We start from the raw sequence: 14,058 nt of genomic DNA, 5'->3' as shown, positions 1-14,058 counted from the left end.
TCACATGCATTTTTAACAATCACAATTTTTATCTAAATTTTACCAATGAAGAAACTGACACTAAGTTCACACAGGAAGTAACAGAGACAGGATTTAAAACCGTGCACTCTGCTAACAAAAATGATAAGAAATCATCAATGTTTGCAAATTCTTGTCCTGATATGTTCAATGAAACTTTCAATGAAAGTTTTAATTCACATAGTACTTGATACTGAATAATTTTTTTCAGAGGCATAATTGTTTATCATAGAGTCAAAAAGAATAAAAGGAACAAAGTAATAAAACCAGAATTTAATTTGTTTGATTAAATTAATTTTGTGAAAACACATTTAACATCAAAAGTAAGCTTGCATGATTTTTATTCTCTGATTTCTATTCTCTGATTTTTATTCCATCTTCTCAAATGCCCTAAAAAATTGTTGTATTAAGAAATAAAGCACATTGTACGTACATATTGCTTGTAACACATTGAAAGATTTCCCTTAGAACGTACGAAGAGAACTGGGTATTTTAGGTTCCTAAATTCACATGCACCATTTTATCGAGACATTTGAGTTAAGTGTGAGCAGATATTTAATACATTTTATACCAAGGTGGATTATTTAGAAATATATTTTATGAGAGACATAAGCATTTTATCCATGTGGATTTTAAACCTTTTTTATTAAGTTTGTTAACGTTAAATCATCTCCAGTGGGTTTTTTTTTTTGTCCTTGGATTATCGTTTCCTAATAATATTTACTTACTTTTCTGCTTACTATTTTCATAAGTCTTTCATAATATGTATTGCAGAGTTTATGTTGCTGATGTGCAACTTCTTCTAAACCTTAACCTCATCAGGGGAAATGTAATGTAGCTTTTCCTTTCAGATATTTGCTGCACCATCATTTGATGACAAGATCCTGGAAGTTGTTGCGATATTTGATAGCATGCAAATGGCAGTTTCAAGGGTCATTAAACTGCAGCATCATCGAATAGCCCAGGTTTGTTTTCTCGATCAAACCTGACTGCATGACTTGGGCCACTGGGGAAGCTATTCCAAAGGACTCCTATGCTGTCTACTCATCTATAAAATGCTAACTTTCTTGTCATGTCAGTTGTTACTGTGTCATGACAAGTGGAAAAAGATGCATTCCCTTCCACTGAATGGACTAACAGTCAGGCTTCAATGCAGATTGAGAGTCAGTTTCTCAGGACGATTTGTTCTCTAAAAATGACTTGTTTTATTTCAGTGCCGTACGGTAAAAATCACCATATTTGGCGATGAGGGAGTCCCAGTGCAGGTGGATGGTGAAGCATGGGTTCAGCCTCCAGGAATTATCAAAATTGTGCACAAAAACAGAGCTCAGATGCTAACAAGGGACAGGGTATGTAAAAAAAATATTTCTTCTAGCTTTTTATCAAGCCTTTTAAAAATATTAAACTGTGGGGGTGCCTGTTTGGCTCAGGGGGTTAAATGTCTGACTCTTGATCTCAGCTCAGGTCTTGGACTCAGGGTTGCGAGATGGAGCCCCGAGTTGGACTCCATGCTAGGCATGGAGCCCACTTTAAAAAAAATATTAAGTTGTTATGAAAAATAGAAACCGAGGAAAAATATTTAAATTGTCTCTTAAATCTGACATTTAGGTCATTGTGGCTTTAAATGTGGCCTTAAAATGAACAAGTATTTCGTTTTTTAAAAAGTTAATGGACTAGGGGCCCTTGGGTGGCTCAGTGGGTTAAGTAGCCGACTCTTGATTTCTGCTCAGGTCATGATCTCAAGGTTGTGAGATTGAGCCCCACATAGGGTTCCACACTGAGCATGGAGCCTGCTTGGGATTCTCTTTCTCTCCCTCTCCCCCTTCGCCCACCCTGGCTGGTATGCACACATAAAAAAAAAAAAAAAAAGTTAATAGACTATATATTTTTAAAATTTTTTTTAGTTTTACAGAGAAATTGAGCAGGAAATAGAGAATTTTAATTCTATTCCCACATACCTCCTTCCCTCACTGACATACAGTCCCTTATTATTAACATCTTGTATTAGTGTGGTACATTTATTATAGTTGATGAACCAATATTGATAATTATTAATTAAAAGTCATAGTTTACTCTTCATGTTGTACATTTTATGGTTTTTGAGAAATATATAATCTCTTATATCCACCATTATAGTGTCATACAGGGTAATTTCACTACCCGAAAAATTCCTGTGCTTCACTTATCCATCACTCCCTCCCTTACCTCAACCCCTGCCTCCACAGTTTTGCCTTTTCCAGACTACGTTTTAATTAAGGTCACACCTGTAACAAATAAGATTGCCAATATCCATCTTGTCTATTATACACATAAAGTGCAATTGAAGCCTAAATTGAAGCTGTCTTTTTAAAAACTTTTCAGTGATACACTCCTCATCACTGATTACATTACTCATTTGTAATAACACTGGAAAACTTTAAAATATCCTTTTTGTAGCTTATGATTTCTTTAACGAAACTTTAGATTGGGAAAAAAGTGGTCGTTTCAAGGTCATTCATGTAACATTTAAATACACACGTGTAGGGGTCTCAGAGTTCCAAACTAACAATTCCTTGCACTATTGATTTTAAATAGGCTTTTGAAAGCACTCTGAAATCTTGGGAAGATAAACAGAAGTGTGATTCTGGTAAACCAGTTCTTCGAACCCATTTGTACATCCAGCATGCCGTTGACTTGGCCACAGAAGAGGTGTCCCAGATGCAGCTCTGCTCCCAGGCCGCAGAGGAGCTCATTACTCGGTATGGTGGTCCTGCTCGCTGGAGGCCAGGAGAACCCTGGTCTTGGCCAGTTTTGTTTTGAGTTTCGTTACGTAGTTTCGGTGGTTTGGAGGTATCTAAAAGAGATGCATTGACTCTCCTTCCTCATTCGCTGCCTCATTTATGCCTCATTATGCCTCATTTATGCCTCTCCAACACACACACACACACACACACACACACACACACACACCCCTGTGTTCTCTGCAGAACAGACCTGGGACTTTCTGAAAGCCAGTGGAGAGCTTGCCTAACTTACCCGACCACACGGTGCTCTTTCTGTTATTGCTTATTTCCCCAGTTTTACGCAGTCTTTACACCCTACTACTTACGTATATGTTACCTTATAATTATTAGTTAAATGCTTCTGGAATGTAGAAGGAAACACAAACATTAACTCTGCTCCCAAGGAAAATTGGGTGGGGGGTAAAGGAGTGGGAAAAGTCTGAGATCAGTTTCCAAAGGCATGTCCAGAGATTGGGAGACCACATAGGAATTCGTTGTAGTAGACAGAAAGGGAAGAGATGAAAACATAAGTTTCAGGAGTATAACACAGATAAAAATCACTATGACCAGGAGTAGACTTTGTGGGGGAAGGGAGGACAACCGTGGACAAGTTTCTTATCCCCTCTTCACTTAAATCTTCTCTACCAAATGGAGAGAATAAGAGCTAACTCTGTAAGTCACTGTGAAGGCTGAATGAGACCCACCGTGTAAAGCGCTTACTAGCACATCACGTCCGGCATATTCAGTGTTCTGTGAATGGTAGCTATTATATTCTCACCACACCTTCATCTGGTCACCAATAAAAACGTCGAAAAAGAAAAGAAGGAAAACCGAGCTCTTTAAATATTTGTTGGAAACCTAGAATGTACTAGATGTTAGAGGTATAAGAGAAAAGATATGAACTCCCTACTGCTGGAGACCAACATTCAGAATTAGAATAAAGTGTGATAACTGAAAGATACTGAGTAGCTTAGAAGCAAGGTAAGAGAAAGAGTATTTAGTTAACTAAATGTAAGCACTGTATTATTGTACATCTCAGCTTCTTATCCACAGAGAGATTCATTTTAGGGTACTATAAACAACTTCTGTGGACTCCAGTTTGCAATTTTTTTTTTTGCTGCTTTTCCAGCTTTATTGAGGAATAATTGACAAATAAAATCACTTATATATATACAAGGTGTACACGTGATAATTTGATATATGTATACATTGTAAAACAATTACCATAATCGAGCTAATTAATAAATTATGGAAAAGAGTATGAAGGTTTTTCAGAAAATTAAAAATAGAACTGCAGCATTTTCTTGAAACCAAGATATACTCTCTATATGATCTCCCTTGAAATTAAATATACTTCTTAAATTAACTTCCTGTCAACTAACCAAATAACCTTATCAAAAAAAGGGAAGTGAAGTTTGGCTAGACTTGCTTTTGGTCAACCTAATTTTATTTTTTTTTATTTTTGCAAAAGATGAAAATCGGGCTCACTCATCTATTTTCAGAACTTATTCATTCAGTATTCAACAAATAATTTTGCGTCTGTTCTGCCTGCCAACCACCACATTAAGCAGTGGAGATGCCAAAATGGCTGAGTTGTATTCCCTCTTCTTAATTTTGCTGGCAGGATAGTAGAAGGGAAAAGTGTGGCCAGGGTGCCATCACAGGGCTCAGGGGGGCTCTGTGGATACACACAGGAGGCCAAGAAAGTAAGGGAGGGCTGCCTGGAAAAAATAATCTCTCAGCCAAGTCTTGATGGAAGAGTAAGAGAAGGAACATTCTAAACATGGGAACAAGCCTGGGCCGAGTCCCAGAGGAGTGTGAGTGAATAGTACTTTTAGGAAAGCTCTAGGAACCGTGGGTGGCATGGTATATGTGAGAGAGTAGGAAACGTGGATGGAGAAGGGAAGAGGGGCCAGATCTTACCAGGACATTTCTGGAAGCAATGTGTAGCATTGTTTGCAAGACAGCAAAGCAAGGTCAGGCTGAACAGTCTTGGAATGGTCTTGATAGGGAGCGATGGATTGAGGTAGTAGAGATGGAAAGAAGAAGAGAGACTTAAGATAGATTATGATCTAAAATTGCTGTATGGCCTGAATTAGGAGACAGGCCGACCCTCAGGTTCTAGTGAATGGCTGGATGGATTGTGGAGCCTTTGATGGAACCACAGGATTCAGGAGGGAAAGTAGATTTGAAAGGGAAAATGACAGGGTCCATGTTGGACCTCCAGAATTTAACTGTATTAGAAATATCTAGGAGGAGGGGTGCCTGGGTGGCTCAGTCAGTTAGGCCTCTGAGTCTTGGTTTCAGTTCAGGTCATGATCCGAGAGTTGTGAGATAGAGCCCCATGTCACACTCCGTGCTCAGCCAGGAGTCTGCTTGAAGATTCTCTCTCTGCCTCTGCACCACCCCCCTCATGCTCACATACTCTCTCTCATGCTCTCTCTCTCTCAAATAAATAAATACATCTTAAAAAAAAAAAAAGAAAAATATCTAGGAGGAAATTTTATTAAGCAATTGGAAATATTGATCTGAAATTGATTATCTCTTTTCTTTTTTTTGAAAATTAGAATAACATTTACCCACCTCCATTCTTCTGGTAAATCACCCATTCTTCATGATTTCTCAAGGTTATTAGTAAAGATATTGCGATGACATTTGCAAATTCCTTTGTGGCTTGGATATCAATTGTATGATCTTTAAGAATTAAGCTCTCTTCCTTTACTCTTGATTCAACAATATAGGCCTAGTCTCTTTCTTTGTTTTACCCTTTCTAGTGTGAAGATCATTCTCCTTGTAGATGTCAGAAGCAAACTGGATTTGCACAGTTTTGCCTTCTTGCTCATCTGCAAACTTTACATCATTTTCTAGCAATTGGTGGAACTTTTCCTCTTTTTTCTTCTTTGGCCTTACTGCCCTCCAGGATCTTGTCTGTTCAGGATATTCTTGAAGGTTTAGATTCCAGAGGACTGTGGCGCAACAGACTTTGAAGCTGATAGACATAGACTCAAATCCCGGCTCTATTACTTAATAGCTTTGTGTACATACCAAATCTCTCCGACCCTCAAGGTCTGCATCTGTATAATCACAGCTACCTTTTAAGTTGTGAATATTAAATCATGTAAAGCACTTAGTGTATAGATGATAAATACAGCAATGTTCTTTCGCTACTCTGTTTTATTTGTTCCTGGGTGACGCTTCGATGAATAAAAGATTAAGGTTCTTCTCTCTACATTTGGGCCCCATCTCACTTGCCAGTGATGCTTCAAAATGAAGTGTTAGTATATTTTGTTCTTCCAAATAGTACCTCAATGTGTTTTTATCTGTGACTCTAAGCCTGACTTTTCCTATAAAGATTTTTGGTTTCACATTCTTCGTTGCAATGGGATTTGAATTTTATAAATCTACCCTTTGTTATCCCTAATTGAGCTGAACTCATTTAAAAATATTCCCTAATCTTTTTCATTTTGACTTGTCTTATTCTACCATTTCTACACTTGAGAAAAATCAGCAATGCTCCATTTTTTTTTTTTGTTCATCTGCCTCGTTTTTGCTTTCAGCATCTGTGACGCAGCCACGATCCATTGTCTGTTGGAGCAAGAACTGGCCCATGCTGTGAATGCGTGCTCCCACGCCCTGAATAAAGCCAACCCACGGTTCCCAGAGGTGAGGAGCTAATGGTAAATTCTCATTCCACAGATTGTTATGTATTGCACATATATTTTGATACTACCACATGTGCCATGCCCTTTGAAAAAGAGTGCCTGCCAGAAGCTTATGATGAATTTGTGGCCACATTTTTCTTTTTCTATTCCTGCCATTTTTCCATTCCATTCTATTCCTTTAAAGTCTCTTCATTTTTTCCCCATTTCCTTTTCAATCACTTGCTGCCTTGCCATTTTCCTTACACTCCTCCTTCGAGCTACCCACCATCCCTTCTTGTTCTTTCTTTCACCTTCTCCCCTGCACCTTGATGTAGGGCAAACCTACATACCACGCGTTTTATTAGAGGGGTTCATTCATTGTCGAAGCTGTGTACAGAAGTTATTCTCCCTTCATTTTGTTCTACGAAACTGGTAAAGTGGGTAAACTTCTTAATATAGATGGTGCAATTTTGTAACTTCTCTAATTTTTTTAATGTAGGTGTTAAAAAAAGAAGGGGAAGAATACAATTCTCTTGAAATGTGATGCATGGTCCAAGGCTATAGCATAGAGAAAACTGATAACATTATTTTATTCTTTTAATTATTCAATGAAAGTTACCTAAGTTGATAGATAAGTGTTAGTCTGAAAAACAGCCTGGTTGGAACTTCTGAGAGTGAAAGTCAGTGGATAGAATTATGATCTCGTAAAGCCCCTTTTCAGGCATCCTTCTCTTTGACTGAACTGTTTTGCGGGAACATGTGCATGTTGTTGCGAGCATCCCCGTGTTTGTAAGCAGGAGATGTGGTCCCAAGTGTGTAACTATAGTCAGTGCATGCATTTGGTTCTGCGATGTAAGGATTAGAAGAAGTAACCGCACGAACACATATGAGTGTGAAGTTGTTCAATTATAATAGAATTGGGGTAGAGTTGTAAAAATATGTGTGATGTGAATGTCTGGGAAGAATAAAATGTAAAGTATTTGCTGTTGATTGAATCCCAACTTAATACAGAACTACTTGTCTTTGACGTCTTGTTTTTTTTTCTAGAGTCTTACGAGAGACACTGCCACTGAAATAGCGATCAATGTGAAGGCCCTATATAATGAAACAGAATCTTTGCTAGTGGGCAGGGTTCCTTTGGTAAGGAACAGATGACGGGTAACACGAGAATGACCATCCATGTGCGGGCCTCGGCTTTACTAGGGAGCATGCATTCATTCCTCAGATTCTAATGCAGAAGCAGCCTCCTGGCCTCCATCCGTAGAGCTTCCCTTTTTCCTGGCTTTTGCCTTCAAGAAAATGCGTGGCTACGCCGGGGGGTTAGGATTCGGGCTAACGGGAGTAGAAGTTCCCTCTCACAGAGTTCCATCTCTCAGTTCCCTCTCACAGAGGCCATCAGGTTTTTATGCAGCAGTACTGTTCTCCCCAGTCGGCTTCGAGAGACTTGAGTCTAGGTACTCATTACTTCCTAACTGCAGAAAAATAGAGGAAATCGTCGGGTTTTGTTCCCGAAATTAACATTTGAAATATGATGGGTATGGTTTTTAGATTCAATTAAAAGGCAACATTTCCTAGACTTGATGTTTCAAAGACTAAATTCAAGAACTAGCCGTATCTCTAGATTAACTCAGATTGGTGCTGGAAAGGAAGTTTCGGGCAGGTCTGAATCTGACCACAGCCCGTGGACCTCAAGCAGAAGTGCACAGATGTCCTATTTCGGTTGCCCGGAGCCCGCCTTGGCTGCCTTTTTAGTCTCTCACCGGATTTCAAACGTTCTGGAATATTGGGTCTTCTCGCCACCTAGTGTTCGACTGGGTTATTCACAGGCTCTGCTGTAACTGTGTAGAAAGCCTGATGCATTATGATGCATTAGCTGTTTTCTTCCTTCCTTGTCAGGATTCTGATGAACTGACCCGTAATGATCCTAAAACATTTTTCTTGACTATAATTTTATCTCTTGCTTTGGAAAATAGACACCTGCATTAAAGTGATAGTAAAAGTCATAGTATCCAGCATAGTTATTAACCAGAGTCGTCTTGTTTCTCTTCTAAAATTAGTCCAGTGAAACCCAGTGAGCTGTGGCTTTGGTCCCAATTTTTAGGTGAAGGACATGTGTTTTTTGTCTTATTTGAAATATAAAAGATAACTCTGGACTGACAACAGCTAGAAGCATAACTTGTTCTGTATTAGCTCTCTACACTGAAAGCGCCCACTGAGTGTTAGTTGGTTAATATTTACCAGTTACATTATGTTTATATAGGAGGACCACCCACACAGACTTTTAATCATTTCGATCTACTTCTGTCACTGTCAAATATGGGTGTTTGGTTTAAAACATATACCACTGAATCTTTTCAAAACCTTTGACCGTATTGACCTCAAAATACGGTGTCGATCATATTTGAGATCAGCTAAGGTTTATACTTTATTCTGTTTCTAGAATGGATATGCAATACCATTTTATCAGTTTTATAAGGCGTATATTCTTAGACTCAAAGGTAAATTTTACATGACAAGGTGACGAATCTCCATATATTTATTAACTACTAGAAATTGTAGATACCTTGAATAACCGAGGAGAAAAAAGAATGACCATAATAAATGACAGTAACAATTTCGCTGAAGTTCCAGTTTAAAATTCTGCAAACCTAGATGAAGATCCTGTACAATCCTAAAGTAATTTATGAAAGGATTGATTCGCTGGAAATCTAGTCACTTTCTACTATTTATTAAGGAAGAAACTAAGAATCCTACCATCAGTCAGCCCTCCTGTGATTGCATAGCTAGTCACAAAGCCAGGACCAGAAGGCAGTCACCTCCCTTCCTGTTCTACACATAACAGTGTTTGTTTCACCTTTACTGTTGAATTTCTAAGTACCTTTTAATAGCTGCCTCGAATAAGTGGATAATAAGTGACTGGTTAAATTCTCTTTAAGGTTTCCAAACCCTCTTCCAGATTTCAAACCATGGAGCGTTTTGCTTTTGCCCTGATTTTTACAGTAGCTTTTCATCACAAATTTTTCTGAGATACGTGGGGGGTTTTTTCCCCTTAAAGTTATTATTTTAATTCTCCAGGAGATTTCTGTGCCAAGCAGTTCTTATGATGTGACATGTTTTTGAACAATTTTTAAAAGAGTGTTATTTGCTTACATAGCGGCCTCTGGAAATCAGAAGGATTTTTGCCGAAAAGAAGTAGAATGGGGAGATTACTTACTAGCAACCAGATGGAGTGGGTGGATGGTTGCGCGGATTGGAAGGGACGGAGGGAGGAAAGAATTTACCAAAAAAAAAAAAATAATAATACTAATAAAATAAAACCACCCAAAGCGATACTTTTTTTTCTGTGACGTTATTAAAGTCACGGTAGCCACTTACGATTATCTTTGGGAAGTACGGATAAGTCTAACCAGATTTTTTTAAATGAGTTCAATATAAATAATCTTTTTTTCTATATTCCTTGACCATACCAACAACAGTGACCTAGCCTAAGCCTAAATAAGAGGTGAGGATGTTCATTGTCAAAGTAAAATGAGTTTCTTCTTGTTGGAGATCGGTCACTGAGCCTTGTTTTATTTTGTGGTTTTCAATCCGCTGACAAACAGCAGTTGGAATCCCCGCACGAGGAGCGCGTGTCTGACGCTTTGCACTGTGTGGAGGTGGAGCTGCAGAAGTTAACGGAGATTCCTTGGCTTTACTACATCTTACACCCAAACGAAGATGAGGTACGTGACATGCGGCCTGTGTCTTCATATATGTAGACTTCAGGACGGTAGAATTTGAACCCGTCTTTTGAGAAAGAGATATTCAAGGGAGAAGAAATTCTGAGTACTACTTTCAAATGTGCTGCCCTTGAACAAGCGAGCAAAGGCTTTTATAGGAACAGAGGGATCTTGCAGGAATCAGGACATTTTCAGGAGTACATACCATCATGCTCTTTAATTTTCAACAAGTCACCACTTCAACAGTGTGTTGTGTTTATAACCTATTCCTGCGTTGGCTTTAATATCGCAGTGAGTTTTTCTTCTCTTCGTGTCCTGAGCAAATTCTTTCTTGCCCCACTCGAGCAGGAGCCCCCCATGGATTGCACCAAGAGAAACAGCAGAAGCACAGTCTTTCGTATCGTGCCAAAATTTAAAAAGGAAAAGGTTCAGAAGCAGAAGACAAGTTCCCAGCCTGGTAGGTGATCCGCCCCGGAAGGGAAAGTATAACACTGTGGAAAAGATAACTTATTAAAGCGATGTCATCGAGGTGATAAAAATGTTTTGGAATTATTTGTGGTGACCCCCACAACATTATGAAGGTTCTAAATGCCACTGAATTGTACGCCATAGAACGGTTAAAATGGTGAATTTTATTTTATGTTCATTTTACCACAATAAAGCAAATCATATCACACCTAAAGTAAGTCACCCAAACAGTACGAGTCTGTGGCAGTGAGGCACACCAGAAAATGAGGTGGTTGCTGATTTGCTTCTACTCTGTTCCGTGGACCTCCGTGTATAACTTGTTTTTCTTCTTCAAATTTCGAAGTCTAGATCCCTTTGCTTAATGGAATGTAGAAAGTGTCATTTACTCCTTTAATTTGCTAAATAGATTTTCCACCTACAGTTACGCATGCATTGTCTTTCTCCTGTTCCAAGGACTTATGCACCGTTTCAGGCCCTCAGTCATGACAGGCTATGGTGACACTTGCATTCTCAAGCGAAGATTCAAGTGTCTGTGGTGGTGTTTGTCCCGCTCCCTTTCCCCCTAGAAATTAATTCTAATGCTGCCGTGGTGCTAAGGCACCTCCAAGCTCTGTGTAGACGGCAGTAGGGCCCTTTCACAACCAGCTCATTTTATGATCCTTCCAAGTGAGCTATCTCCTTTTAAAAAGTGATATGTGACCTGGTTTTTGACAATTGTAGAGCAGCTCTTGAAGGGCATTTTATTTTTTTTATTTTTTTATTTTTTTAAAGATTTTATTTATGTATTTGACAGAGATAGAGACAGCCAGCGAGAGAGGGAACACAAGCAGGGGGAGTGGGAGAGGAAGAAGCAGACTCATAGCAGAGGAGCCTGATGTGGGGCTCGATCCCATAACGCCGGGATCACGCCCTGAGCCGAAGGCAGACGCTTAACCGCTGTGCCACCCAGGCGCCCCTTGAAGGGCATTTTAAAACCAAATATGGCAAATAAATAAATTTGAATTAAGCTAATCAATGCCAAATGAAATGTACAAACTAATGATGATACATATTGAAAAATAACAGTCCAACTCGTCTTAGCAGTATTGACAGTTTTCAGAGGACATTAATGTGAGCTAACAACACATTTAGTGCTATTGTTGTCAATAATTACAATTATGAATAGTGATAATATCGATAAAGGTTCATTTGAATTCAGCCAGACCTGGAGCCGACGTCTGTGTAAAACTCAGAAGCCCATGTCAAGTTTTCAGTTTTCATTAGCACTTGTAGCTAATTCAATTATAACTAGTTTCATATACGGTCTTAAGGAAATCATCAGAGTTTATTTGATTCTTGGACTATGGATCCTAATCCTGAGAAATGCATCTTTTATTTAGATTGTGTGGTTTGGGTGGCTTGGAGAGGAAACTGACTAAAAGCTAAAGACGCTGGTGCACAACAGTGAATGTCTTTGCACAGTCAGATCTCTGTGTTGAGCGAGTCTGTAACCTGCATGGGGGAAAACGCAAAATTGGAGTTTTGTCGAAACAACACCTTTAACCTTTCCCTTTGCTAGCACTGCTGCTGTACTCTGTTTTGCATCTTCTTTGGCCAATCTTTGCTTTGTAATGCATTGAGCATGTAGAAATTAAGGGGGTTTTGCTCTTAACTTTGGTAGTTCAAAAGTGGGGCACAGAGGAAGTTGCTGCTTGGCTGGATCTGCTCAATTTGGGAGAGTACAAAGAAATCTTCATCCGTCATGACATCAGAGGGGCTGAACTTTTGCATCTGGAAAGGCGAGATCTTAAGGTATTTCCTTTGTGCTACTGTTCTGCTTTTGAAAATTTCCCGGCAAAACAGAATCCTCTCTCCTGCACTTCCTTTGTTATATGCTTATAGCTTGGCTTATGTCCTGCAAACGTGCAGTAATCTAATATGCATTGTCCTGTGGTCGGAGTTCCATGTGTGCTTTTTAAACAAGAATGTCAGCAATATTGTCCTATCAAATATCATTCTCTGATTATTATAGCTAAAGCTTAGCATGAAGTTAATAATTTTTTTCTCTGCATCCGTTGGTATGGCTGTCCTCTGCTAATATTTCCAAATAGCTCATGTTTCCATCAGCTCATTTTATTGAATCAGCATGAAAGGTGATCACTGTTGCTGAAAATGACTAAAATCTAATGAAAGGTTAACAACTAAAAATTCGTTCAAAATACCAATAACAAAGTCTTCCTAATATGTGGAACTAGATAAGAAACTTACAGCAATGGCATCTGAGAGTCCTATGATTTTGTTGTGTTTCTGACTGCCCTTTTCAGAGCTCACGTGAACATCTAGACCAGTAAATTCAAATACCCTCTCTGTGACTTTCTATTATGATGGTATTATTCTCAAAAAGAAATTTATTATTTTCTTTAGCAAATGAAGTAAAAATGACGCTTCGCTTTTGCTAGAATGCAGCTTGGAGCCTATTTGTCGTTTATTTCAGGGAAAGAAAATCATGAGTTCATGGTTTGCAGCAATTCTGTTTTATTTTTTCGGTGGAAACTTGGCATGGCCAAAGTAGACTATTCTATCTCAAGGTTACGAGTAGAGTTTTGTCAAGTTGTATTTTCTTATCAAACACAGCCATTTTAAAATTCCAAGATTGAGTAATAAGCAAGTGACAAAGCCTTTAACATATGTTGGAGGGATCTCTTTCCTGTAGACCAAGTTTCGAATTGCATAGGATTAAGATACAGTGAATTCCTAAGAAATTCATGAACTGTTGTGCCTTTATCTACAAATATGTTAGCAGAGATCTTTGAACAATTAGAGGATAACATGTAGTATTTTGTAAAGCAGAGGCATACAGTTTTAGCACATTAAAAGTGGACACCACATCTACCTAAACATTTTTAACCAGAATAATAAAATAATAGATTAATTCATTACCACAACTGAGAGTCCCAAATCTGGAAAATAGCAAAATATACAGGGTTAGAGTTCTTAGAGCAAAGGTTGACTTCAACACTTGGAATGAGTGCACAAAAAAATAAATGTAGGGGATCATTATATTCAACATATTTATGTAGCTTCTTATATCCTTGGCAGGCAGGAATATTTATTGAATAGCTACTGATTGATATGTTATGCCAGCCTTTCTAGGAGCTTATATTTCATTTACCATGAATAAGCATAAATTCAAGGAAAAGACTGAATGTGTGTATATATATATATGTGTGTATATATAAATATATATGTGTATATATGTGTATATATGTGTATATATGTGTATATATGTGTATGATATATAGGTACATGCAACCGTAAACATACAAATACACACACACATATACAATGAGTAAAGCACATATTTGCAGAATGGAAAAACAAAGCTCATTCGCATACGCGTTCAAAGTTAGAGTGATAGGACTTGGCTGGAAGAAAGTATGAGTAAAAAGGAAACGGTTAAGAATTATTTTT

The 14,058-nt window shown here is 38.4% G+C and overlaps 1 protein-coding gene across 9 annotated transcripts in view; it reads left to right on the top strand.

Moving 5' to 3' along the window:
- DGKH (diacylglycerol kinase eta) overlaps positions 1-14,058 on the top strand; it is a 166,832-nt gene that overhangs the window by 136,959 nt on the left and 15,815 nt on the right. For 6 of the 9 annotated variants that reach the window (XR_004626756.1, XR_004626755.1, XR_004626754.1 and 3 more), the window contains exons 23-30: positions 870-983; positions 1,233-1,367; positions 2,593-2,756; positions 6,338-6,443; positions 7,469-7,561; positions 10,024-10,143; positions 10,489-10,597; positions 12,269-12,399. Coding sequence is in view for 5 of the 9 variants with exons in the window: in XM_034665232.1 (XP_034521123.1) it covers positions 870-983; positions 1,233-1,367; positions 2,593-2,756; positions 6,338-6,443; positions 7,469-7,561; positions 10,024-10,143; positions 10,489-10,597; positions 12,269-12,399 (972 nt within the window). In the remaining 4 variants the exon portion in view is untranslated. The other 3 variants (XM_034665235.1, XM_011220571.3, XM_034665236.1) reach the window with 3 other exon arrangements.

The sequence above is a fragment of the Ailuropoda melanoleuca genome, chromosome 7, assembly GCF_002007445.2.
Source record: "Ailuropoda melanoleuca isolate Jingjing chromosome 7, ASM200744v2, whole genome shotgun sequence".
Lineage (NCBI taxonomy): Eukaryota > Metazoa > Chordata > Mammalia > Carnivora > Ursidae > Ailuropoda > Ailuropoda melanoleuca.
The sequence above is the reverse complement of the archived record's forward strand: the minus strand, read 5'-3'. Positions and strand labels throughout refer to the sequence as shown.